The sequence below is a fragment of the Bombina bombina genome, chromosome 12, assembly GCF_027579735.1.
Source record: "Bombina bombina isolate aBomBom1 chromosome 12, aBomBom1.pri, whole genome shotgun sequence".
NCBI classification, from domain to species: Eukaryota; Metazoa; Chordata; class Amphibia; order Anura; family Bombinatoridae; genus Bombina; species Bombina bombina.
The window spans coordinates 119400564-119427635 of NC_069510.1; the positions used below are offsets into that span (position 1 = coordinate 119400564).

At 43.4% G+C, this 27072-nt stretch overlaps 1 protein-coding gene across 1 annotated transcript in view; it reads left to right on the plus strand.

The window, feature by feature from the left end:
* The window catches only part of GOLGA2 (golgin A2), a 290650-nt gene that overhangs the window by 85795 nt on the left and 177783 nt on the right, over window positions 1–27072 (plus strand). Inside the window, exons 11-14 of the mRNA XM_053695478.1 lie at window positions 1342–1435; window positions 2212–2318; window positions 25654–25712; window positions 25786–25927. Coding sequence (XP_053551453.1) covers window positions 1342–1435; window positions 2212–2318; window positions 25654–25712; window positions 25786–25927 — 402 coding nt within the window. The remainder of the gene's footprint in view (window positions 1–1341; window positions 1436–2211; window positions 2319–25653; window positions 25713–25785; window positions 25928–27072) is intronic.

Here is a 27072-nt window from a genome sequence, read left to right on the forward strand (position 1 = left end):
CTCTCTTTCTCTCTGCTCACTCGTTCCTCTCTTTCTCTCTGCTCACTCGTTCCTCTCTGCTCACTCGTTCCTCTCTTTCTCTTTGATCACTCGTTTCTCTCTGATCTCGTTCCTTTATCTCTGCTCACTCGTTCCTCCCTTTATCTCTGCTCACTCGTTCCTCCCTTTCTCTCTGCTCACTCGTTCCTCTCTTTCTCTCTGCTCACTCGTTCCTCTCTTTCTCTCTGCTCACTCGTTCCTCTCTTTCTCTCTCTGCTCACTCGTTCCTCTCTTTCTCTCTCTGCTCACTCGTTCCTCTCTTTCTCGCTCTGCTCACTCGTTCCTCTCTTTCTCGCTCTGCTCACTCGTTCCTCTCTTTCTCGCTCTGCTCACTCGTTCCTCTCTTTCTCGCTCTGCTCACTCGTTCCTCTCTTTCTCTCTCTGCTCACTCGTTCCTCTCTTTCTCTCTCTGCTCACTCGTTCCTCTCTTTCTCTCTCTGCTCACTCGTTCCTCTCTTTCTCTCTCTGCTCACTCGTTCCTCTCTTTCTCGCTCTGCTCACTCGTTCCTCTCTTTCTCGCTCTGCTCACTCGTTCCTCTCTTTCTCGCTCTGCTCACTCGTTCCTCTCTTTCTCTCTCTGCTCACTCGTTCCTCTCTTTCTCGCTCTGCTCACTCGTTCCTCTCTTTCTCGCTCTGCTCACTCGTTCCTCTCTTTCTCGCTCTGCTCACTCGTTCCTCTCTTTCTCGCTCTGCTCACTCGTTCCTCTCTTTCTCGCTCTGCTCACTCGTTCCTCTCTTTCTCTCTCTGCTCACTCGTTCCTCTCTTTCTCTCTCTGCTCACTCGTTCCTCTCTTTCTCTCTCTGCTCACTCGTTCCTCTCTTTCTCTCTCTGCTCACTCGTTCCTCTCTTTCTCTCTCTGCTCACTCGTTCCTCTCTTTCTCTCTCTGCTCACTCGTTCCTCTCTTTCTCTCTCTGCTCACTCGTTCCTCTCTTTCTCTCTCTGCTCTTTCCTTCTGCCCTGTCTCTCTCTGCTCTTTCCTTCTGCCCTGTCTCTCTCTGCTCTTTCCTTCTGCCCTGTCTCTCTCTGCTCTTTCCTTCTGCCCTGTCTCTCCTCTTTCTTTCCTTCTGCCCTGTCTCTCCTCTTTCTTTCCTTCTGCCCTGTCTCTCCTCTTTCTTTCCTTCTGCCCTGTATCTTTCTCAACTCGTCTTTCTCCTTTCTTGTCTTTTCTTTACTCACTCTCTTTGGCTCCTTGTTTTACACTATTTAACTGCATATATTGAATATATCTTTTGAAGCAATAATACATTAAAACAGTACAATACAATGTGATGCTAATCTACGTGTTTCTGCCCTTGTTTAGGTTCATATACAGACAATCGGAATTCTTGTGTCTGAAAAGTCTGAGTTACAAACGGCTCTGTCATTCACCCAGCAAGCAGCTCGTCAGAAAGGAGGTACATAGCTAAATGTAAATTGCTGCCAACCAAATAAGGAAATGCGGTTAAAGTGAAAGTAAATCCTAGTGTTTTACAAACGCTAGGATTGACTATTGAAACAAATAAAGGGGACTTTCATTCATGAAGTATAAGATACTTCATGTAGAAAGCTCCTTTATTTGATTCAATCGATCGCCGTTCTTAGCTCCTACAGCTGCCCACAGCAAAAAAAAAAAAATTATCTAAGAGGTGACATTTTCACCTCTTAGCCAATAGCCGTGAGGTAAATCCGGCTTGGCGCCCATGGGAGCTGGATTGGCTAAGGCTAAGAGGTGAAAATGTCACCTCTTATCCATTTTTTTTTTTTTTTTTTTTTGCTGTGGGCTCCTGTACAAGGAAAAAACGGCGATCGATTGAATCAAATAAAGGAGATTTCTACATGAAGTATCTTATACTTCATGAATGAAAGTCCCCTTTATTTGTTTCAATAGTCAATCCTAGCGTTTGTAAAATGCTAGGATTTACTTTCACTTTAATGTAAGTCTGTATCCCTATAAGTAATGACCATAGGAATCGTTATGCATCATAGAAACCTTAGCACAGTAAAGTAATACAAAAGTATAGTGAATATATAGATAATATTGTCTTTACACCCAGTATAGTCTTGCTATTCATATGAAGTTTGTAAAACTGACAATACCGATATTGAGCAGCAATTAACCTTACACATGAATTATTGCTTGGTGTGGCCGAATCTAAATTCAGTATTGTCACTGCGTCATTTCTTTTGCTAGCGGAGGCGGAAGATCTTTCCATGCGTCTACAGAGCAAGAACCAGAGGGTTACGGAGCTTGAACGCACACTTTCCTCGTTATCGGCACAACAAAAACAGGCAGAAAAGGTGAAATCTAATATCTTGTATTTGCTCCATAGAATAGCTTGTGTTTCTCCAACATTGGTGTGTCCGGTCCACGGCGTCATCCTTACTTGTGGGATATTCTCTTCCCCAACAGGAAATGGCAAAGAGTCCCAGCAAAGCTGGTCACATGATCCCTCCTAGGCTCCGCCCACCCCAGTCATTCTCTTTGCCGTTGCACAGGCAACATCTCCACGGAGATGGTTAAGAGTTTTTTTTGGTGTTTAAATGTAGTTTCTTCTGTTATGTGTGATCAGTCCACGGGTCATCATTACTTCTGGGATATAACTCCTCCCCAACAGGAAATGCAAGAGGATTCACCCAGCAGAGCTGCATATAGCTCCTCCCCTCTACGTCAGTCCCAGTCATTCTCTTGCACCCAACGACTAGATAGGATGTGTGAGAGGACTATGGTGATTATACTTAGTTTTTATGACTTCAATCAAAAGTTTGTTATTTTATAATAGCACCGGAGCGTGTTATTACTTCTCTGGCAGACTTTGAGGAAGAATCTACCAGAGTTTTTACTATGATTTTAACCGGAGTAGTTAAGATCATATTGCTGTTCTCGGCCATCTGAGGGAGGTAAAAGCTTCAGATCAGGGGACAGGGGCAGATGAATCTGCATTGAGGTATGTAGCAGTTTTTATTTTCTGAATGGAATTGATGAGAAAATCCTGCTATACCGTTATAATGACATGTATGTATACACTTCAGTATTCTGGGAATGGTACTTCACCGGAACTACTCTGTTAAAGGTCACTAATCTTTTTAATAAGTATTATATCATGTTAAACGTTTTTGCTGGAATGTAGAATCGTTTACATTGCTGAGGTACTGAGTCAATAAATGTTTGGGCTTTATTTTCCACTTGGCAGTAGTTTGTTTTGAATTGTGACAGTTTCGTTTCTCTTCACTGCTGTGTGTGAGAGGGAGGGGCCGTTTTTGGCGCTCTTTGCTACGCATCAACAATTTCCAGTCAGCTATTATTATTTTTCCTGCATGATCCGGTTCATCTCTGACAGATCTCAGGGGTCTTCAAACTTCTTGAAGGGAGGTACATTCTCTCAGCAGAGCTGTGAGAATTTTTTATATTGACTGTGGATAAAGACGTTACTCAATAATTTTTATGTCAAATTTAGTTATGTTATCTTACTAATGGGAACAAAGCCTTTGCTAAAAGTTGTGTTGTTTTAAAGTTGATGCTATAACTGTTTCTCAGTTCATTATCTCAACTGTCATTTAATCGTTTAAGTACCTCTTTGAGGCACAGTACGTTTTTGCTGAAAAAGATTATAACCAGGTTGCAAGTTATTGCTAGTGTGTTAAACATGTCTGACTCAGAGGAAGATATCTGTGTCATTTGTTCCAATGCCAAGGTGGAGCCCAATAGAAATTTATGTACTAACTGTATTGATGCTACTTTAAATAAAAGTCAATCTGTACAATGTGAACAAATTTCACCAATCTGCGAGGGGAGAGTTATGCCGACTAACTCGCCTCACGCGGCAGTACCTGCATCTCCCGCCCGGGAGGTGCGTGATATTATGGCGCCTAGTACATCTGGGCGGCCATTACAGAAAGATATGGCTACTGTTATGACTGAAGTTTTGTCTAAATTACCAGAACTAAGAGGCAAGCGTGATCACTCTGGGGTGAGAACAGAGTGCGCTGACAATACTAGGGCCATGTCTGATACTGCGTCACAGCTTGCAGAGCATGAGGACGGAGAGCTTCATTCTGTGGGTGACGGTTCTGATCCAAACAGATTGGATTCAGATATTTCAAATTTTAAATTTAAATTGGAGAACCTCCGTGTATTACTAGGGGAGGTCTTAGCAGCTCTCAATGATTGTAACACCGTTGCAATACCAGAGAAACTATGTAGGTTGGATAAATACTTTGCGGTACCGGCGAGTACTGACGTTTTTCCTATACCTAAGAGATTAACTGAAATTGTTACTAAGGAGTGGGATAGACCCGGTGTGCCGTTCTCACCCCCTCCAATATTTAGAAAGATGTTTCCAATAGACGCCACCACTCGGGACTTATGGCAAACGGTCCCTAAGGTGGAGGGAGCAGTTTCTACTCTAGCTAAGCGTACCACTATCCCGGTGGAGGATAGCTGTGCCTTTTCAGATCCAATGGATAAAAAATTAGAGGGTTACCTTAAGAAAATGTTTGTTCAACAAGGTTTTATTTTGCAACCCCTTGCATGTATCGCGCCGATTACGGCTGCGGCAGCATTTTGGATTGAGTCTCTGGAAGAGAACCTTAGTTCATCTACGCTAGACGACATTATGGACAGGCTTAGAGTCCTTAAACTAGCTAATTCATTCATTTCGGAGGCCGTAGTACATTTAACCAAACTTACGGCTAAGAACTCAGGATTCGCCATACAGGCACGTAGGGCACTGTGGCTAAAATCCTGGTCAGCTGATGTTACTTCTAAGTCCAAATTACTTAATATACCTTTCAAGGGGCAGTCCTTATTTGGGCCCGGTTTGAAAGAAATTATCGCTGACATTACAGGAGGTAAGGGCCACGCCCTACCTCAAGACAAAGCCAAAGCTAAGGCTAGACAGTCTAATTTTCGTCCCTTTCGGAACTTCAAAACAGGAGCAGCATCAACCTCCACTGCACCAAAACAGGAAGGAGCTGTTGCTCGTTACAGGCAAGGCTGGAAGCCCAACCAGTCCTGGAACAAGGGCAAACAGGCCAGGAAACCTGCTGCTGCCCCAAAGACAGCATGAACCGAGAGCCCCCGATCCGGGACCGGATCTAGTGGGGGGCAGACTTTCTCTCTTCGCCCAGGCCTGGGCAAGAGATGTTCAGGATCCCTGGGCGCTAGAGATCATATCTCAGGGATACCTTCTAGACTTCAAATTATCTCCCCCAAGAGGGAGATTTCATCTGTCAAGATTGTCAACAAACCAGATAAAGAAAGAAGCGTTTCTACGCTGTGTACAAGATCTGTTATTAATGGGAGTGATCCATCCGGTTCCGCGGTCGGAACAAGGACAAGGGTTCTACTCAAACCTGTTTGTGGTTCCCAAAAAAGAGGGAACTTTCAGACCAATCTTAGATTTAAAGATTCTAAACAAATTCCTAAGAGTTCCATCGTTCAAAATGGAAACTATTCGGACAATCTTGCCCATGATCCAAAAGGGTCAGTACATGACCACAGTGGATTTAAAAGATGCTTACCTTCACATACCGATCCACAAAGATCATCACCGGTATCTACGGTTTGCCTTCCTAGACAGGCACTACCAGTTTGTAGCTCTTCCATTCGGATTGGCTACGGCCCCAAGAATCTTCACAAAGATTCTAGGTGCCCTCCTGGCGGTACTAAGACCGCGAGGGATTTCGGTAGCTCCGTACCTAGACGACATTCTAATACAAGCTTCAAGCTTTCAAACTGCCAAGTCTCATACAGAGTTAGTTCTGGCATTTCTAAGGTCGCATGGATGGAAAGTGAACGAAAAGAAGAGTTCTCTTTTTCCTCTCACAAGAGTTCCATTCTTGGGGACTCTTATAGATTCTGTAGAAATGAAGATTTACCTGACAGAGGACAGGTTAACAAAGCTTCAAGATGCATGCCGTGTCCTTCATTCCATTCAACACCCGTCAGTAGCTCAATGCATGGAGGTGATCGGCTTAATGGTAGCGGCAATGGACATAGTACCTTTTGCACGCCTACACCTCAGACCGCTGCAATTATGCATGCTAAGTCAGTGGAATGGGGATTACTCAGATTTGTCCCCTACTCTGAATCTGAATCAAGAGACCAGAAATTCTCTTCTATGGTGGCTTCATCGGCCACACCTGTCCAGGGGGATGCCATTCAGCAGGCCAGACTGGACAATTGTAACAACAGACGCCAGCCTACTAGGTTGGGGCGCTGTCTGGAATTCTCTGAAGGCTCAGGGATTATGGAATCAGGAGGAGAGTCTCCTTCCAATAAACATTCTGGAATTGAGAGCAGTTCTCAATGCCCTTCTGGCTTGGCCCCAATTAACAACTCGGGGGTTCATCAGGTTTCAGTCGGACAATATCACGACTGTAGCTTACATCAACCATCAGGGAGGGACAAAAAGCTCCCTAGCAATGATGGAAGTATCAAAGATAATTCGATGGGCAGAGTCTCACTCTTGCCACCTGTCAGCAATCCACATCCCGGGAGTGGAGAACTGGGAGGCGGATTTCTTGAGTCGCCAGACTTTTCATCCGGGGGAGTGGGAACTTCATCCGGAGGTCTTTGCCCAAATACTTCGACGTTGGGGCAAACCACAGATAGATCTCATGGCGTCTCGCCAGAACGCCAAGCTTCCTCACTACGGGTCCAGATCCAGGGATCCGGGAGCGGTTCTGATAGATGCTTTGACAGCACCTTGGAACTTCGGGATGGCTTATGTGTTTCCACCCTTCCCGCTGCTTCCTCGATTGATTGCCAAAATCAAACAGGAGAGAGCATCAGTGATTCTAATAGCACCTGCATGGCCACGCAGGACTTGGTATGCAGATCTAGTGGACATGTCATCCTGTCCGCCTTGGTCTCTACCTCTAAGACAGGACCTTCTGATACAGGGTCCGTTCAAACATCAAAATCTAACTTCTCTGAAGCTGACTGCTTGGAAATTGAACGCTTGATTTTATCAAAACGTGGTTTTTCTGAGTCGGTTATTGATACCCTGATACAGGCTAGGAAGCCTGTTACCAGAAAGATTTACCATAAAATATGGCGTAAATACCTATACTGGTGTGAATCCAAACGTTACTCCTGGAGTAAGGTTAGGATCTCTAGGATCTTGTCCTTTCTACAAGAAGGCTTAGAAAAGGGTTTATCGGCTAGTTCATTAAAGGGACAGATTTCAGCTCTGTCCATCTTGTTACACAGGCGTCTGTCAGAAAATCCAGACGTCCAGGCCTTTTGTCAGGCTTTAGCTAGGATCAAGCCTGTGTTTAAAGCTGTTGCTCCACCATGGAGTTTAAACTTAGTTCTTAACGTTTTACAGGGTGTTCCGTTTGAACCCCTTCATTCCATTGATATAAAATTGTTATCTTGGAAAGTTCTGTTTTTAATGGCTATTTCCTCGGCTCGAAGAGTCTCTGAGTTATCAGCATTACATTGTGATTCTCCTTATCTGATTTTTCACTCAGACAAGGTAGTTCTGCGTACTAAACCTGGGTTCTTACCTAAGGTAGTTACTAACAGGAATATCAATCAAGAGATTGTTGTTCCATCCTTGTGTCCAAATCCTTCTTCAAAGAAGGAACGTCTTCTACACAATCTGGATGTAGTTCGTGCCCTCAAGTTCTACTTGCAGGCAACTAAAGATTTTCGTCAAACTTCTTCCCTGTTTGTCGTTTATTCTGGACAGAGGAGAGGTCAAAAGGCTTCTGCTACCTCTCTCTCTTTTTGGCTTCGTAGCATAATACGTTTAGCCTATGAGACTGCTGGACAGCAGCCTCCTGAAAGAATTACAGCCCACTCCACTAGAGCTGTGGCTTCCACTTGGGCCTTTAAGAATGAGGCCTCTGTTGAACAGATTTGCAAGGCTGCAACTTGGTCTTCGCTTCATACTTTTTCCAAATTTTACAAATTTGATACTTTTGCTTCTTCGGAGGCTATTTTTGGGAGAAAGGTTCTTCAGGCAGTGGTTCCTTCTGTATAATGAGCCTGCCTATCCCTCCCGTCATCTGTGTACTTTTGCTTTGGTATTGGTATCCCAGAAGTAATGATGACCCGTGGACTGATCACACATAACAGAAGAAAACATAATTTATGCTTACCTGATAAATTCCTTTCTTCTGTTGTGTGATCAGTCCACGGCCCGCCCTGTTTTTAAGGCAGGTAAATATTTTTTAAATTATACTCCAGTCACCACTTCACCCTTGGTTACTCCTTTCTCGTTGATTCTTGGTCGAATGACTGGGACTGACGTAGAGGGGAGGAGCTATATGCAGCTCTGCTGGGTGAATCCTCTTGCATTTCCTGTTGGGGAGGAGTTATATCCCAGAAGTAATGATGACCCGTGGACTGATCACACAACAGAAGAAAGGAATTTATCAGGTAAGCATAAATTATGTTTTTTATTCTTCTATCAAGTGTTTGTTATTTTAAAATAGTGCTGGTATGTACTATTTACTCTGAAACAGAAAAAGGATGAAGATTTCTGTTTGTAAGAGGAAGATGATTTTAGCAGACAGTAACTAAAATCGATTGCTGTTTCCACACAGGACTGTTGAGATGAAGTAACTTCAGTTGGGGGAAACAGTTAGCAGACTTTTCTGCTTAAGGTATGACTAGCCATATTTCTAACAAGACCATGTAATGCTGGAAGGCTGTCATTTCCCCTCATGGGGACCGGTAAGCCATTTTCTTAGTTAAACATAAAAGAATAAAGGGCTTCAAAAAGGGCTTAATAACTGTTAGACATTTTTCTGGGCTAAAACGATTGCTTTACTAGGCATATTATGCAGATTCTAACTAATAATTGGTATTATAATCTTGGGGAACGTTTAGAAAAACGGCAGGCACTGTGTTGGACACCTTTTTCAGATGGGGGCCTTTCTAGTTATAGCCTCATTTTGCGCCATTAATGCGCAGTTGTTTTTGGAGAGCAAGGCATGCAGATGCATGTGTGAGGAGCTAAGAATCACTGAAAAAGCTTATAGAAGGCGTCATTTGGTATTGTATTCCCCTCTGGGCTTGGTTGGGTCTCAGCAAAGCATATAGCTGGGACTGTATAGGGGTTAAATGTAAAAACGGCTCCGGTTCCGTTATTTTAAGGGTTAAAGCTCTGAAATTTGGTGTGCAATACTTTTAATGCTTTAAGACACTGTGGTGAAATTTTGGTAATTTTTGAACAATTCCTTCATACTTTTTCACATATTCAGTAATAAAGTGTTTTCAGTTTGAAATTTAAAGAGACAGTAACGGTTTTATTTTAAAACGTTTTTTTGTGCTTGGTTGACAAGTTTAAGCCTGTTTAACATGTCTGTACCATCAGATAAGCTATGTTCTATATGTATGAAAGCCAATGTGTCTCCCCATTTAAATTTATGTGATAAGTGTGCCATAGTGTCCAAACAAAGTAAGGACAGTAATGCCACAGATGATGATATTGCCCAAGATGATTCCTCAAATGAGGGGAGTAAACATGATACTACATCATCCCCTAATGTGTCTACACCAGTTTTGCCCACACAGGAGGCCCCTAGTACATCTAGTGCGCCAATACTTATTACCATGCAACAATTAACGGCTGTAATGGCTAACTCCATAGCAAATCTTTTATCCAAAATGCCTACTTATCAGAGAAAGCGCGATTGCTCTGTTTTAAACACTGAAGAGCAGGAGGGCGCTGATGATATTTGTTCTGACATACCCTCACACCAATCTCAAGGGGCCATGAGGGAGGTTTTGTCTGATGGAGAAATCTCAGATTCAGGAAAAATTTCTCATCAAGCTGAAACTGATGTTGTGACATTTAAATTTAAATTAGAACATCTCCGCGCACTGCTTAAGGAGGTGTTATCTACTCTGGATGATTGTGACAATTTGGTCATTCCAGAGAAATTATGTAAGATGGACAAGTTCCTAGAGGTTCCGGTGCCCCCCGACGCTTTTCCTATACCCAAGCGGGTGGCGGACATAGTAAATAAAGAGTGGGAAAGGCCCGGCATACCTTTTGTTCCCCCCCCTATATTTAAGAAATTATTTCCTATAGTCGACCCCAGAAAGGACTTATGGCAGACAGTCCCCAAGGTCGAGGGGGCGGTTCCTACTCTAAACAAACGCACTACTATTCCTATCGAAGACAGTTGTGCTTTTAAAGATCCTATGGATAAAAAATTAGAGGGTTTGCTTAAAAAGATTTTTGTACAGCAAGGGTTCCTTCTACAACCAATTTCATGCATTGTTCCTGTCACTACGGCAGCGTGCTTCTGGTTCGAGGAACTAGAAAAGTCGCTCAGTAGAGAATCTTCGTATGAGGAGGTTATGGACAGAGTTCAAGCACTTAAATTGGCTAACTCTTTTGTTTTAGATGCCGCTTTGCAATTAGCTAAATTAGCGGCGAAAAATTCAGGGTTTGCTATCGTGGCGCGCAGAGCGCTTTGGCTAAAGTCTTGGTCAGCGGATGTGTCATCCAAGACAAAATTGCTTAACATTCCTTTCAAAGGTAAAACATTATTTGGACCAGATTTGAAAGAGATTATTTCAGACATCACTGGAGGAAAGGGCCACGCCCTCCCACAGGATAGGTCTTTTAAGGCTAAAAATAAGCCTAATTTTCGTCCCTTTCGCAGAAACGGACCAGCCTCTAATTCTGCATCCTCTAAGCAAGAGGGTAATACTTCACAACCCAAACCAGCCTGGAAACCAATGCAAGGCTGGAACAAGGGTAAAGCAGGCCAAGAAGCCTACCACTGCTACCAAAACAGCATGAAGGGATAGCCCCCGATCCGGAACCGGATCTAGTGGGGGGCAGACTCTCTCTCTTTGCTCAGGCTTGGGCAAGAGATGTTCAGGATCCTTGGGCGCTAGAAATAGTTTCTCAAGGTTATCTTCTGGAATTCAAGGAACTACCCCCAAGGGGAAGGTTCCACAGGTCTCAATTATCCTCAAACCAAATAAAGAGACAGGCATTCTTACGTTGCGTAGAAGACCTGTTAAAGATGGGAGTGATACATCCAGTTCCAATAAAAGAACAAGGAATGGGATTTTACTCAAATCTGTTCGTAGTTCCCAAAAAAGAGGGAACATTCAGACCAATTTTGGATCTGAAGATCCTAAACAAATTTCTCAGGGTTCCATCGTTCAAAATGGAAACCATTCGAACGATCCTTCCCACCATCCAGGAAAGTCAATTTATGACCACCGTGGATTTAAAGGATGCGTACCTACATATTCCTATCCACAAGGAACATCATCAGTTCCTAAGGTTCGCTTTTCTGGACAAGCATTACCAGTTTGTGGCACTTCCATTCGGATTAGCCACTGCTCCGAGAATTTTCACAAAGGTACTAGGGTCCCTTCTAGCGGTTCTAAGACCAAGGGGCATTGGAGTAGTACCTTACTTGGACGACATCCTAATTCAAGCGTCGTCCCTGTCAAAAGCAAAGGCTCATACGGACATCGTCCTAGCCTTTCTCAGATCTCACGGATGGAAGGTGAACAAAGAAAAAAGTTCTCTGTCCCCGTCAACAAGAGTTCCCTTCTTGGGAACAATAATAGATTCCTTAGAATTGAGGATTTTTCTGACAGAGGTCAGAAAATCAAAACTTCTAAGCTCTTGTCAAGTACTTCACTCTGTTCCTCGTCCTTCCATAGCGCAGTGCATGGAGGTAATAGGTTTGATGGTTGCAACAATGGACATAGTTCCTTTTGCACGAATTCATCTAAGACCATTACAACTGTGCATGCTCAAACAGTGGAATGGGGATTATACAGACTTGTCTCCGATGATTCAAGTAGATCAAAAGACCAGAGATTCATTCCGTTGGTGGCTGACTCTGGACAATCTGTCACAGGGAATGAGCTTCCGCAGACCAGAGTGGGTCATTGTCACGACCGACGCCAGTCTAGTGGGCTGGGGCGCGGTCTGGGAATCCCTGAAAGCTCAGGGTTTATGGTCTCGGGAAGAGTCTCTTCTCCCGATAAACATTCTGGAACTGAGAGCGATATTCAATGCTCTCAAAGCTTGGCCTCAACTAGCAAAGGCCAAATTCATAAGGTTTCAATCAGACAACATGACGACTGTTGCATATATCAATCATCAGGGGGGAACAAGGAGTTCCCTGGCGATGAAAGAAATGGCCAAGATAATTCAATGGGCGGAGGATCACTCCTGCCACTTGTCTGCGATCCACATCCCAGGAGTGGAAAATTGGGAAGCGGATTTTCTGAGTCGTCAGACATTCCATCCGGGGGAGTGGGAACTCCATCCGGAAATCTTTGCCCAAATAACTCAATTATGGGGCATTCCAGACATGGATCTGATGGCGTCTCGTCAGAACTTCAAGGTTCCTTGCTACGGGTCCAGATCCAGGGATCCCAAGGCGACTCTAGTAGATGCACTAGTAGCACCTTGGACCTTCAACCTAGCTTATGTATTCCCACCGTTTCCTCTCATTCCCAGGCTGGTAGCCAGGATCAATCAGGAGAGGGCCTCGGTGATCTTGATAGCTCCTGCGTGGCCACGCAGGACTTGGTATGCAGACCTGGTGAATATGTCATCGGCTCCACCATGGAAGCTACCTTTGAGACAGGACCTTCTTGTTCAGGGTCCATTCGAACATCCGAATCTGGTTTCCCTCCAACTGACGGCTTGGAGATTGAACGCTTGATTTTATCAAAGCGTGGGTTTTCAGATTCTGTAATAGATACTCTTATTCAGGCTAGAAAGCCTGTAACTAGAAACATTTACCATAAAATATGGAAAAAATATATCTGTTGGTGTGAATCTAAAGGATTGCCATGGAACAAGATAAAAATTCCTAAGATTCTATCCTTTCTACAAGAAGGTTTGGAGAAAGGATTATCTGCAAGTTCTCTAAAGGAACAGATTTCTGCTTTATCTGTCTTACTACACAAACGACTGGCAGCTATGCCAGATGTTCTAGCATTTGTTCAGGCTCTGGTTAGGATCAAGCCTGTTTACAGACCTTTGACTCCTCCCTGGAGTTTAAATCTAGTTCTTTCAGTTCTTCAAGGGGTTCCGTTTGAACCCTTACATTCCGTAGATATTAAGTTACTATCTTGGAAAGTTTTGTTTTTGGTTGCAATCTCTTCTGCTAGAAGAGTTTCAGAGTTATCTGCTCTGAAGTGTTCTCCTCCTTATCTGGTGTTCCATGCAGATAAGGTGGTTTTGCGTACTAAGCCTGGTTTTCTTCCTAAAGTTGTTTCTAACAAAAATATTAACCAGGAGATAGTTGTACCTTCTTTGTGTCCGAATCCAGTTTCAAAGAAGGAGCGTTTGTTACACAATTTGGACGTTGTCCGTGCTCTAAAATTCTATTTAGAGGCTAATAAAGATTTCAGACAAACATCATCCTTGTTTGTTGTTTATTCTGGTAAAAGGAGAGGTCAAAAAGCGACTTCTACCTCTCTTTCCTTTTGGCTTAAAAGCATTATCCGTTTGGCTTATGAGACTGTCGGACGGCAGCCTCCTGAAAGAATCACAGCTCACTCCACTAGGGCTGTGGCTTCCACATGGGCCTTCAAGAACGAGGCTTCTGTTGACCAGATATGTAAGGCAGCGACTTGGTCTTCACTGCACACTTTTGCCAAATTTTACAAATTTGATACTTTTGCTTCTTCGGAGGCTATTTTTGGGAGAAAGGTTTTGCAAGCTGTGGTGCCTTCCGTTTAGGTGACCTGATTTGCTCCCTCCCTTCATCCGTGTCCTAAAGCTTTGGTATTGGTTCCCACAAGTAAGGATGACGCCGTGGACCGGACACACCAATGTTGGAGAAAACAGAATTTATGCTTACCTGATAAATTACTTTCTCCAACGGTGTGTCCGGTCCACGGCCCGCCCTGGTTTTTTTAATCAGGTCTGATGGATTATTTTCTCTAACTACAGTCACCACGGTATCATATGATTTCTCCTATATATATTTCCTCCTGTCCGTCGGTCGAATGACTGGGGTGGGCGGAGCCTAGGAGGGATCATGTGACCAGCTTTGCTGGGACTCTTTGCCATTTCCTGTTGGGGAAGAGAATATCCCACAAGTAAGGATGACGCCGTGGACCGGACACACCGTTGGAGAAAGTAATTTATCAGGTAAGCATAAATTCTGTTTTTTCTCTGTGTGTGTTTTGGGGGGCTGTCATTTTCTATTTCTCTATTTATTTATTTATTTTACACAAGCCGGATCTGTCACCATTGTCCAGATGACAAGTAAAGATCAAGTGCAATCTTGAAGGAACCCTAATAGTTTGCCATCTGGGGTGTTCAGTAGGTCAGTTGTAACAATCTAATGAGGAGTAGAGCTGAGAAACCTGCTTTAGATCATATATAATGCTACCTATATGACTGTGTTTATGACTGATGTGAATCATGGGATATATACTACCTATATGACTGATGGGAATCATGGGATATATACTACCTATATGAGTGTGTGTGACTGTGATGGGAATCATGGGCTATATACTACCTATATGAGTGTGTGTGACGAGAATCATGGGCTATATACTACCTATATGAGTGTGTGTGACGGGAATCATGGGATATATACTACCTATATGAGTGTGTGTGACTGTGATGGGAATCATGGGCTATATACTACCTATATGAGTGTGTGTGACGGGAATCATGGGATATATACTACCTATATGAGTGTGTGTGATGGGAATCATGGGCTATATACTACCTATATGAGTGTGTGTGACGGGAATCATGGGATATATACTACCTATATGAGTGTGTGTGATGGGAATCATGGGCTATATACTACCTATATGAGTGTGTGTGACGGGAATCATGGGATATATACTACCTATATGAGTGTGTGTGATGGGAATCATGGGCTATATACTACCTATATGAGTGTGTGTGACGGGAATCATGGGATATATACTACCTATATGAGTGTGTGTGATGGGAATCATGGGCTATATACTACCTATATGAGTGTGTGTAACTGTGATGGGAATCATGGGATATATACTACCTATATGAGTGTGTGTGACTGTGATGGGAATCATGGGATATATACTACCTATATGAGTGTGTGTAACTGTGATAGGAATCATGTGATATATACTACCTGTGTGAGTGTGTGTAACTGTGATGGGAATCATGGGATATATACTACCTATGTGAGTGTGTGTGACTGTGATGGGAATCATGGGATATATACTACCTATGTGAGTGTGTGTAACTGTGATGGGAATCATGGGATATATACTACCTATGTGAGTGTGTGTAACTGTGATGGGAATCATGGGATATATACTACCTATGTGAGTGTGTGTAACTGTGATGGGAATCAGGGGATATATACTACCTATGTGAGTGTGTGTGACTGTGATGGGAATCATGGGATATATACTACCTATATGAGTGTGTGTAACTGTGATGGGAATCATGGGATATATACTACCTATATGAGTGTGTGTGACTGTGATGGGAATCATGGGATATATACTACCTATATGAGTGTGTGTAACTGTGATAGGAATCATGTGATATATACTACCTGTGTGAGTGTGTGTAACTGTGATGGGAATCATGGGATATATACTACCTATGTGAGTGTGTGTGACTGTGATGGGAATCATGGGATATATACTACCTATGTGAGTGTGTGTAACTGTGATGGGAATCATGGGATATATACTACCTATGTGAGTGTGTGTAACTGTGATGGGAATCATGGGATATATACTACCTATGTGAGTGTGTGTAACTGTGATGGGAATCAGGGGATATATACTACCTATGTGAGTGTGTGTAACTGTGATGGGAATCATGGGATATATACTACCTATGTGAGTGTGTGTAACCAGTATCTGTGATCAGTGTTTAGCTTATGCTTTTACTACATAGCCTCACATGCAGGTGTCCAGCAACAGTACCGTAACTGTTATATCACTAGGTGCCTAAGGGGTCATGTGATTACTTGTACAACCAGTTTCTGTGATCAGCGTTCATCTTCTGCTTTTACTACATAGCCTTGCATGCAGCCGTCCTGCAACAGTACAGTAACAGTGATATCACTGGATACCTTAGGGGTAATGTGCCATGGTCATGTGATCACTGGTACAACCAGTTTCTGTGATCAACGTTCATCTTATGCTTTTACTACATAGCCTCACATTCAGGCGTCCAGCAACAGTACAGTAACTGTCATATCACTAGGTGCCTTCAGAGGTCATGTGATCACTTGTACAACCATTTTTTGTTATCAGCGTTCATCTTATGCTTTTACTACATAGCCTCACATGCAGCCGTCCAGCAACAGTAAAGTAACGGTCATATCACTGGATGTCTCATGGGTCATGTGATCACTTACAAAAACCCAAACTATTTTATTTATGATTCACATAGAGCATACAATTTTATACAAATTTCCAATTTACTTCTATTATCAAATTATTCATTCTCTCTGTATCCTTTGTTGAAGGAGCAGTAATACACTACTGGGAGCTAGTTGAACTTAACAGGTAGGCCAATGACAAGAGACATATATATGCAGCCACCAATCAGCACCTAGCTGCCAGTAGTGCACTGTTGCTCCTGTGCCTACCTAAGTATGCTTTAGAGAGCATTAGTACAGTTGGACGGCATAGTAACAGATACCACTTGAGTAAAATAATGAAAATGAAGTTTTATCAAATTAGGTGGTTTATATTTCTCCAACATAGGTGTGTCCGGTCCACGGCGTCATCCTTACTTGTGGGATATTCTCTTCCCCAACAGGAAATGGCAAAGAGCCCAGCAAAGCTGGTCACATGATCCCTCCTAGGCTCCGCCTACCCCAGTCATTCTCTTTGCCGTTGTACAGGAGGGCTGTGGCTTCCTCATGGGCCTTCAAGAACGAGGCTTCTGTTGATCAGATATGTAAGGCAGCGACTTGGTCTTCACTGCACACTTTTTCTAAATTTTACAAATTTGATACTTTCTTCTGTTATGTGTGATCAGTCCACGGGTCATCATTACTTCTGGGATATAACTCCTCCCCAACAGGAAATGCAAGAGGATTCACCCAGCAGAGCTGCACATAGCTCCTCCCCTCTACGTCAGTCCCAGTCATTCTCTTGCACCCAACGACTAGATAGGATGTGTGAGAGGACTATGGTGATTATACTTAGTTTTTATGACTTCAATCAAAAGTTTGTTATTTTATAATAGCACCGGAGCGTGTTATTACTTCTCTGGCAGACTTTGAGGAAGAATCTACCAGAGTTTTTACTATGATTTTAACCGGAGTAGTTAAGATCATATTGCTGTTCTCGGCCATCTGAGGGAGGTAAAAGCTTCAGATCAGGGGACAGGGGCAGATGAATCTGCATTGAGGTATGTAGCAGTTTTTATTTTCTGAATGGAATTGATGAGAAAATCCTGCTATACCGTTATAATGACATGTATGTATACACTTCAGTATTCTGGGAATGGTACTTCACCGGAACTACTCTGTTAAAGGTCACTAATCTTTTTAATAAGTATTATATCATGTTAAACGTTTTTGCTGGAATGTAGAATCGTTTACATTGCTGAGGTACTGAGTAAATAAATGTTTGGGCTTTATTTTCCACTTGGCAGTAGTTTGTTTTGAATTGTGACAGTTTCGTTTCTCTTCACTGCTGTGTGTGAGAGGGAGGGGCCGTTTTTTGGCGCTCTTTGCTACGCATCAACAATTTCCAGTCAGCTATTATTATTTTTCCTGCATGATCCGGTTCATCTCTGACAGATCTCAGGGGTCTTCAAACTTCTTGAAGGGAGGTACATTCTCTCAGCAGAGCTGTGAGAATTTTTTATATTGACTGTGGATAAAGACGTTACTCAATAATTTTTATGTCAAATTTAGTTATGTTATCTTACTAATGGGAACAAAACCTTTGCTAAAAGTTGTGTTGTTTTAAAGTTGATGCTATAACTGTTTCTCAGTTCATTATCTCAACTGTCATTTAATCGTTTAAGTACCTCTTTGAGGCACAGTACGTTTTTGCTAAAAAAGATTATAACCAGGTTGCAAGTTATTGCTAGTGTGTTAAACATGTCTGACTCAGAGGAAGATATCTGTGTCATTTGTTCCAATGCCAAGGTGGAGCCCAATAGAAATTTATGTACTAACTGTATTGATGCTACTTTAAATAAAAGTCAATCTGTACAATGTGAACAAATTTCACCAATCTGCGAGGGGAGAGTTATGCCGACTAACTCGCCTCACGCGGCAGTACCTGCATCTCCCGCCCGGGAGGTGCGTGATATTATGGCGCCTAGTACATCTGGGCGGCCATTACAGATAACATTACAAGATATGGCTACTGTTATGACTGAAGTTTTGTCTAAATTACCAGAACTAAGAGGCAAGCGTGATCACTCTGGGGTGAGAACAGAGTGCGCTGACAATACTAGGGCCATGTCTGATACTGCGTCACAGCTTGCAGAGCATGAGGACGGAGAGCTTCATTCTGTGGGTGACGGTTCTGATCCAAACAGATTGGATTCAGATATTTCAAATTTTAAATTTAAATTGGAGAACCTCCGTGTATTACTAGGGGAGGTCTTAGCAGCTCTCAATGATTGTAACACCGTTGCAATACCAGAGAAACTATGTAGGTTGGATAAATACTTTGCGGTACCGGCGAGTACTGACGTTTTTCCTATACCTAAGAGATTAACTGAAATTGTTACTAAGGAGTGGGATAGACCCGGTGTGCCGTTCTCACCCCCTCCAATATTTAGAAAGATGTTTCCAATAGACGCCACCACTCGGGACTTATGGCAAACGGTCCCTAAGGTGGAGGGAGCAGTTTCTACTCTAGCTAAGCGTACCACTATCCCGGTGGAGGATAGCTGTGCCTTTTCAGATCCAATGGATAAAAAATTAGAGGGTTACCTTAAGAAAATGTTTGTTCAACAAGGTTTTATTTTGCAACCCCTTGCATGTATCGCGCCGATTACGGCTGCGGCAGCATTTTGGATTGAGTCTCTGGAAGAGAACCTTAGTTCATCTACGCTAGACGACATTATGGACAGGCTTAGAGTCCTTAAACTAGCTAATTCATTCATTTCGGAGGCCGTAGTACATTTAACCAAACTTACGGCTAAGAACTCAGGATTCGCCATACAGGCACGTAGGGCACTGTGGCTAAAATCCTGGTCAGCTGATGTTACTTCTAAGTCCAAATTACTTAATATACCTTTCAAGGGGCAGTCCTTATTTGGGCCCGGTTTGAAAGAAATTATCGCTGACATTACAGGAGGTAAGGGCCACGCCCTACCTCAAGACAAAGCCAAAGCTAAGGCTAGACAGTCTAATTTTCGTCCCTTTCGGAATTTCAAAACAGGAGCAGCATCAACCTCCACTGCACCAAAACAGGAAGGAGCTGTTGCTCGTTACAGGCAAGGCTGGAAGCCCAACCAGTCCTGGAACAAGGGCAAACAGGCCAGGAAACCTGCTGCTGCCCCAAAGACAGCATGAACCGAGAGCCCCCGATCCGGGACCGGATCTAGTGGGGGGCAGACTTTCTCTCTTCGCCCAGGCCTGGGCAAGAGATGTTCAGGATCCCTGGGCGCTAGAGATCATATCTCAGGGATACCTTCTAGACTTCAAATTATCTCCCCCAAGAGGGAGATTTCATCTGTCAAGATTGTCAACAAACCAGATAAAGAAAGAAGCGTTTCTACGCTGTGTACAAGATCTGTTATTAATGGGAGTGATCCATCCGGTTCCGCGGTCGGAACAAGGACAAGGGTTCTACTCAAACCTGTTTGTGGTTCCCAAAAAAGAGGGAACTTTCAGACCAATCTTAGATTTAAAGATTCTAAACAAATTCCTAAGAGTTCCATCGTTCAAAATGGAAACTATTCGGACAATCTTGCCCATGATCCAAAAGGGTCAGTACATGACCACAGTGGATTTAAAAGATGCTTACCTTCACATACCGATCCACAAAGATCATCACCGGTATCTACGGTTTGCCTTCCTAGACAGGCACTACCAGTTTGTAGCTCTTCCATTCGGATTGGCTACGGCCCCAAGAATCTTCACAAAGATTCTAGGTGCCCTCCTGGCGGTACTAAGACCGCGAGGGATTTCGGTAGCTCCGTACCTAGACGACATTCTAATACAAGCTTCAAGCTTTCAAACTGCCAAGTCTCATACAGAGTTAGTTCTGGCATTTCTAAGGTCGCATGGATGGAAAGTGAACGAAAAGAAGAGTTCTCTTTTTCCTCTCACAAGAGTTCCATTCTTGGGGACTCTTATAGATTCTGTAGAAATGAAGATTTACCTGACAGAGGACAGGTTAACAAAGCTTCAAGATGCATGCCGTGTCCTTCATTCCATTCAACACCCGTCAGTAGCTCAATGCATGGAGGTGATCGGCTTAATGGTAGCGGCAATGGACATAGTACCTTTTGCACGCCTACACCTCAGACCGCTGCAATTATGCATGCTAAGTCAGTGGAATGGGGATTACTCAGATTTGTCCCCTACTCTGAATCTGAATCAAGAGACCAGAAATTCTCTTCTATGGTGGCTTCATCGGCCACACCTGTCCAGGGGGATGCCATTCAGCAGGCCAGACTGGACAATTGTAACAACAGACGCCAGCCTACTAGGTTGGGGCGCTGTCTGGAATTCTCTGAAGGCTCAGGGATTATGGAATCAGGAGGAGAGTCTCCTTCCAATAAACATTCTGGAATTGAGAGCAGTTCTCAATGCCCTTCTGGCTTGGCCCCAATTAACAACTCGGGGGTTCATCAGGTTTCAGTCGGACAATATCACGACTGTAGCTTACATCAACCATCAGGGAGGGACAAAAAGCTCCCTAGCAATGATGGAAGTATCAAAGATAATTCGATGGGCAGAGTCTCACTCTTGCCACCTGTCAGCAATCCACATCCCGGGAGTGGAGAACTGGGAGGCGGATTTCTTGAGTCGCCAGACTTTTCATCCGGGGGAGTGGGAACTTCATCCGGAGGTCTTTGCCCAAATACTTCGACGTTGGGGCAAACCACAGATAGATCTCATGGCGTCTCGCCAGAACGCCAAGCTTCCTCACTACGGGTCCAGATCCAGGGATCCGGGAGCGGTTCTGATAGATGCTTTGACAGCACCTTGGAACTTCGGGATGGCTTATGTGTTTCCACCCTTCCCGCTGCTTCCTCGATTGATTGCCAAAATCAAACAGGAGGGAGCATCAGTGATTCTAATAGCACCTGCATGGCCACGCAGGACTTGGTATGCAGATCTAGTGGACATGTCATCCTGTCCGCCTTGGTCTCTACCTCTAAGACAGGACCTTCTGATACAGGGTCCGTTCAAACATCAAAATCTAACTTCTCTGAAGCTGACTGCTTGGAAATTGAACGCTTGATTTTATCAAAACGTGGTTTTTCTGAGTCGGTTATTGATACCCTGATACAGGCTAGGAAGCCTGTTACCAGAAAGATTTACCATAAAATATGGCGTAAATACCTATACTGGTGTGAATCCAAACGTTACTCCTGGAGTAAGGTTAGGATCTCTAGGATCTTGTCCTTTCTACAAGAAGGCTTAGAAAAGGGTTTATCGGCTAGTTCATTAAAGGGACAGATTTCAGCTCTGTCCATCTTGTTACACAGGCGTCTGTCAGAAAATCCAGACGTCCAGGCCTTTTGTCAGGCTTTAGCTAGGATCAAGCCTGTGTTTAAAGCTGTTGCTCCACCATGGAGTTTAAACTTAGTTCTTAACGTTTTACAGGGTGTTCCGTTTGAACCCCTTCATTCCATTGATATAAAATTGTTATCTTGGAAAGTTCTGTTTTTAATGGCTATTTCCTCGGCTCGAAGAGTCTCTGAGTTATCAGCATTACATTGTGATTCTCCTTATCTGATTTTTCACTCAGACAAGGTAGTTCTGCGTACTAAACCTGGGTTCTTACCTAAGGTAGTTACTAACAGGAATATCAATCAAGAGATTGTTGTTCCATCCTTGTGTCCAAATCCTTCTTCAAAGAAGGAACGTCTTCTACACAATCTGGATGTAGTTCGTGCCCTCAAGTTCTACTTGCAGGCAACTAAAGATTTTCGTCAAACTTCTTCCCTGTTTGTCGTTTATTCTGGACAGAGGAGAGGTCAAAAAGCTTCTGCTACCTCTCTCTCTTTTTGGCTTCGTAGCATAATACGGTTAGCCTATGAGACTGCTGGACAGCAGCCTCCTGAAAGAATTACAGCCCACTCCACTAGAGCTGTGGCTTCCACTTGGGCCTTTAAGAATGAGGCCTCTGTTGAACAGATTTGCAAGGCTGCAACTTGGTCTTCGCTTCATACTTTTTCCAAATTTTACAAATTTGATACTTTTGCTTCTTCGGAGGCTATTTTTGGGAGAAAGGTTCTTCAGGCAGTGGTTCCTTCTGTATAATGAGCCTGCCTATCCCTCCCGTCATCCGTGTACTTTTGCTTTGGTATTGGTATCCCAGAAGTAATGATGACCCGTGGACTGATCACACATAACAGAAGAAAACATAATTTATGCTTACCTGATAAATTCCTTTCTTCTGTTGTGTGATCAGTCCACGGCCCGCCCTGTTTTTAAGGCAGGTAAATATTTTTTAAAATTATACTCCAGTCACCACTTCACCCTTGGTTACTTCTTTCTCGTTGATTCTTGGTCGAATGACTGGGACTGACGTAGAGGGGAGGAGCTATGTGCAGCTCTGCTGGGTGAATCCTCTTGCATTTCCTGTTGGGGAGGAGTTATATCCCAGAAGTAATGATGACCCGTGGACTGATCACACAACAGAAGAAAGGAATTTATCAGGTAAGCATAAATTATGTTTTTGCTTCTTCTGAGGCTATTTTTGGGAGAAAGGTTTTGCAAGCCGTGGTGCCTTCCATTTAGGTGACCTGATTTGCTCCCTCCCTTCATCCGTGTCCTAAAGCTTTGGTATTGGTTCCCACAAGTAAGGATGACGCCGTGGACCGGACACACCTATGTTGGAGAAAACAGAATTTATGTTTACCTGATAAATTACTTTCTCCAACGGTGTGTCCGGTCCACGGCCCGCCCTGGTTTTTTTTTTTAATCAGGTCTGATAATTTATTTTCTTTAACTACAGTCACCACGGTAACATATGGTTTCTCCTATGCAAATATTCCTCCTTAACGTCGGTCGAATGACTGGGGTAGGCGGAGCCTAGGAGGGATCATGTGACAAGCTTTGCTGGGCTCTTTGCCATTTCCTGTTGGGGAAGAGAATATCCCACAAGTAAGGATGACGCCGTGGACCGGACACACCGTTGGAGAAAGTAATTTATCAGGTAAACATAAATTCTGTTTTGCATAAAGCATAGGGCCATTTGCAGTAGAAATAGGATCTATGTGTGTATATCTACTTCTATGAAGTCTAATGTTGTTGTATAAAGTATATGTCACAATGAGAAGGTAGCTACTGTAGTGGGAATGTCCCAATGCCTTGAGGTTTTGTTGAGCTCCTAGATGAAGACCAGATCTGTATGGCGCTACTGCACGGAAGCTTGAAGCTGTGCACAGAACCCTCCAATAGCGTTGCTAGAGTCAGAACATGTTTTATCTGCTTTAGAGATCCAGGAGTGGAGCAGATGGAAATACACAAAATGATGCCCTTAAGGACATGTACAGGATTTGTAAAGTGAGTGTGAAATATTTGTCCATAGCTTAACCCATGTCGCAGCTCCAGGGAAAGGCATGGGACGACACCACGCTAGAGAAGCAGGAATAAGGCCCTGTAGCTGCAGGAGGCTTTATAAGGCATTTGCAGTTTGTATGGATTGACCTGAGAGGTAGGAATGACCTAATATGTCTAATAGTGAAATAAAACAAATGATGGGATGAAAGTGATCTTCAAATGAGAGAGAAGAGAGGTTTCTGATGAACAGCTTGTTTGAACTTTCTATCAATCCTCAAGTTGTCTAGGCTCCTATTGTGTGTCATGTGATGCTACTGTTAATGTGCAATCCTCAAGTTGTCTAGGCTCCTATTGTGTGTCATGTGATGCTACTGTTAATGTGCAATCCTCAAGTTGTCTAGGCTCCTATTGTGTGTCATGTGATGCTACTGTTAATGTGCAATCCTCAAGTTGTCTAGGCTCCTATTGTGTGTCATGTGATGCTACTGTTAATGTGCAATCCTCAAGTTGTCTAGGCTCCTATTGTGTGTCATGTGATGCTACAGTTAATGTGCAATCCTCAAGTTGTCTAGGCTCCTATTGTGTGTCATGTGATGCTACTGTTAATGTGCAATCCTCAAGTTGTCTAGACTCTTATTGTGTGTCATGTGATGCTACTGTTAATGTGCAATCCTCAAGTTGTCTAGACTCTTATTGTGTGTCATGTGATGCTACAGTTAATGTGCAATCCTCAAGTTGTCTAGACTCTTATTGTGTGTCATGTGATGCTACTGTTAATGTGCAATCCTCAAGTTGTCTAGACTCTTATTGTGTGTCATGTGATGCTACTGTTAATGTGCAATCCTCAAGTTGTCTAGACTCTTATTGTGTGTCATGTGATGCTACTGTTAATGTGCAATCCTCAAGTTGTCTAGACTCTTATTGTGTGTCATGTGATGCTACAGTTAATGTGCAATCCTCAAGTTGTCTAGGCTCCTATTGTGTGTCATGTGATGCTACAGTTAATGTGCAATCCTCAAGTTGTCTAGACTCTTATTGTGTGTCATGTGATGCTACAGTTAATGTGCAATCCTCAAGTTGTCTAGACTCTTATTGTGTGTCATGTGGTGCTACAGTTAATGTGCAATCCTCAAGTTGTCTAGACTCTTATTGTGTGTCATGTGATGCTACAGTTAATGTGCAATCCTCAAGTTGTCTAGACTCTTATTGTGTGTCATGTGATGCTACAGTTAATGTGCAATCCTCAAGTTGTCTAGAATCCTGTTGTGCGTCATGTGATGCCACCGTTAATGTGCAATCCTCAAGTTGTCTAGAATCCTGTTGTGCGTCATGTGATGCCACCGTTAATGTGCGCTCCGAAAGGAGCTTGACGGCCCGTGTTTCTGGCGAGTCTTCAGACTCGCCAGAAACAGCAGTTATGAAGCAGCGGTCACAAAGACCGCTGCTCCATAACCTGTCCACCTGCTCTGAGCAGGCGGACAGACATCGCCGGAAATCAACCCGATCGAGTACGATCGGGTTGATTGACACCTCCCTGCAGTGGGCGGCGTTGCACCAGCAGATTTTGTGAGCTGCTGGTGCAATGCTGAATACGGAGAGCGTATTGCTCTCTACATTCAGCGAAGTCTTGCGGACCTGATCCGCACTGTCGGATCAGATCCGCAAGACCTTTGTTAAATATGCCTCTTATTGTGTGTCATGTGATGCCACAGTTAATGTGCAATCCTCAAGTTTTCTAGACTCTTGTGTGTCATGTGATGCTACAGTTAATGTGCAATCCTCAAGTTTTCTAGACTCTTATTGTGTGTCATGTGATGCTACAGTTAATGTGCGAAAGAGTTTAGATTTTTTTTAATAATAAAAAAACAATTGATTTGCCTCAATATGTGTGGTTATATTTACAGGTAAATGGGAACTGTATTAGCTGATAACAATATTAGCACAAACTTGTGGCCAATCTTCATTTAATTTAATTCTATTTCAGCTAAATAAAGAACTGGAGAAGCAGCGAGACAACCTTCGACTTGAGTCCTTAAAAAACAGGTAGGATCTGAGATGCATAAGAGATTTAAGTTTATGAAGGACCCAGATAAGTGACACTTATTTTTTTTCTCAGTAAAGACAATGAAGAGGTGAAGCAACAAAACTCAGAGCTGTCTGAAAGACTGAATGTGTTACTGTCAGAGAACGCAAACATGCGGCTGGAAGTAGGAGACTTGCACAAGAAGCTGGAGATGGCTGACCTCATGATCCAACAGGTGAGTTTGGCAGTTGTATCCGGTGTTTGTAGGAATAGCTAGCCCGGCAACTGGTGACTTCATTCATTTGTCTCTTGGCTGGCAGTTGTATGTGGTGTTTGTATGAATAGCTAGCCCGTCAACTGATGACTTCATTCATATGTCTCTTGTCTGGCAGTTGTATGTGGTGTTTATAGGAATAGCTAGCCCGGCAACTGGTGGCTTCACTCATATGACTCTTGTCTGGCTTTTGTATGTGGTGTTTGTGTGTATGAATAGCTAGCCCGGCAACTGGTGGCTTCACTCATATGACTCTTGTCTGGCTGTTGTATGTGGTGTTTATAGAAATAGCTAGCCCGGCAACTGGTGGCTTCACTCATATGACTCTTGTCTGGCTTTTGTATGTGGTGTTTATAGGAATAGCTAGCCCGGCAACTGGTGGCTTCACTCATATGACTCTTGTCTGGCTTTTGTATGTGGTGTTTGTGTGTATGAATAGCTAGCCCGGCAACTGGTGGCTTCACTCATATGACTCTTGTCTGGCTGTTGTATGTGGTGTTTATAGAAATAGCTAGCCCGGCAACTGGTGGCTTCACTCATATGACTCTTGTCTGGCTTTTGTATGTGGTGTTTGTGTGTATGAATAGCTAGCCCGGCAACTGGTGGCTTCACTCATATGACTCTTGTCTGGCTGTTGTATGTGGTGTTTATAGGAATAGCTAGCCCGGCAACTGGTGGCTTCACTCATATGACTCTTGTCTGGCTGTTGTATGTGGTGTTTGTGTGTAGGAATAACTAGCCCGGCAACTGGTGGCTTCACTCGTATGACTCTTGTCTGGCTGTTGTATGTGGTGTTTATAGGAATAGCTAGCCCGGCAACTGGTGGCTTCACTCATATGACTCTTGTCTGGCTGTTGTATGTGGTGTTTATAGGAATAGCTAGCCCGGCAACTGGTGGCTTCACTCATATGACTCTTGTCTGGCTGTTGTATGTGGTGTTTGTGTGTAGGAATAGCTAGCCCGGCAACTGGTGGCTTCACTCATATGACTCTTGTCTGGCTGTTGTATGTGGTGTTTGTGTGTAGGAATAACTAGCCCGGCAACTGGTGGCTTCACTCGTATGACTCTTGTCTGGCTGTTGTATGTGGTGTTTATAGGAATAGCTA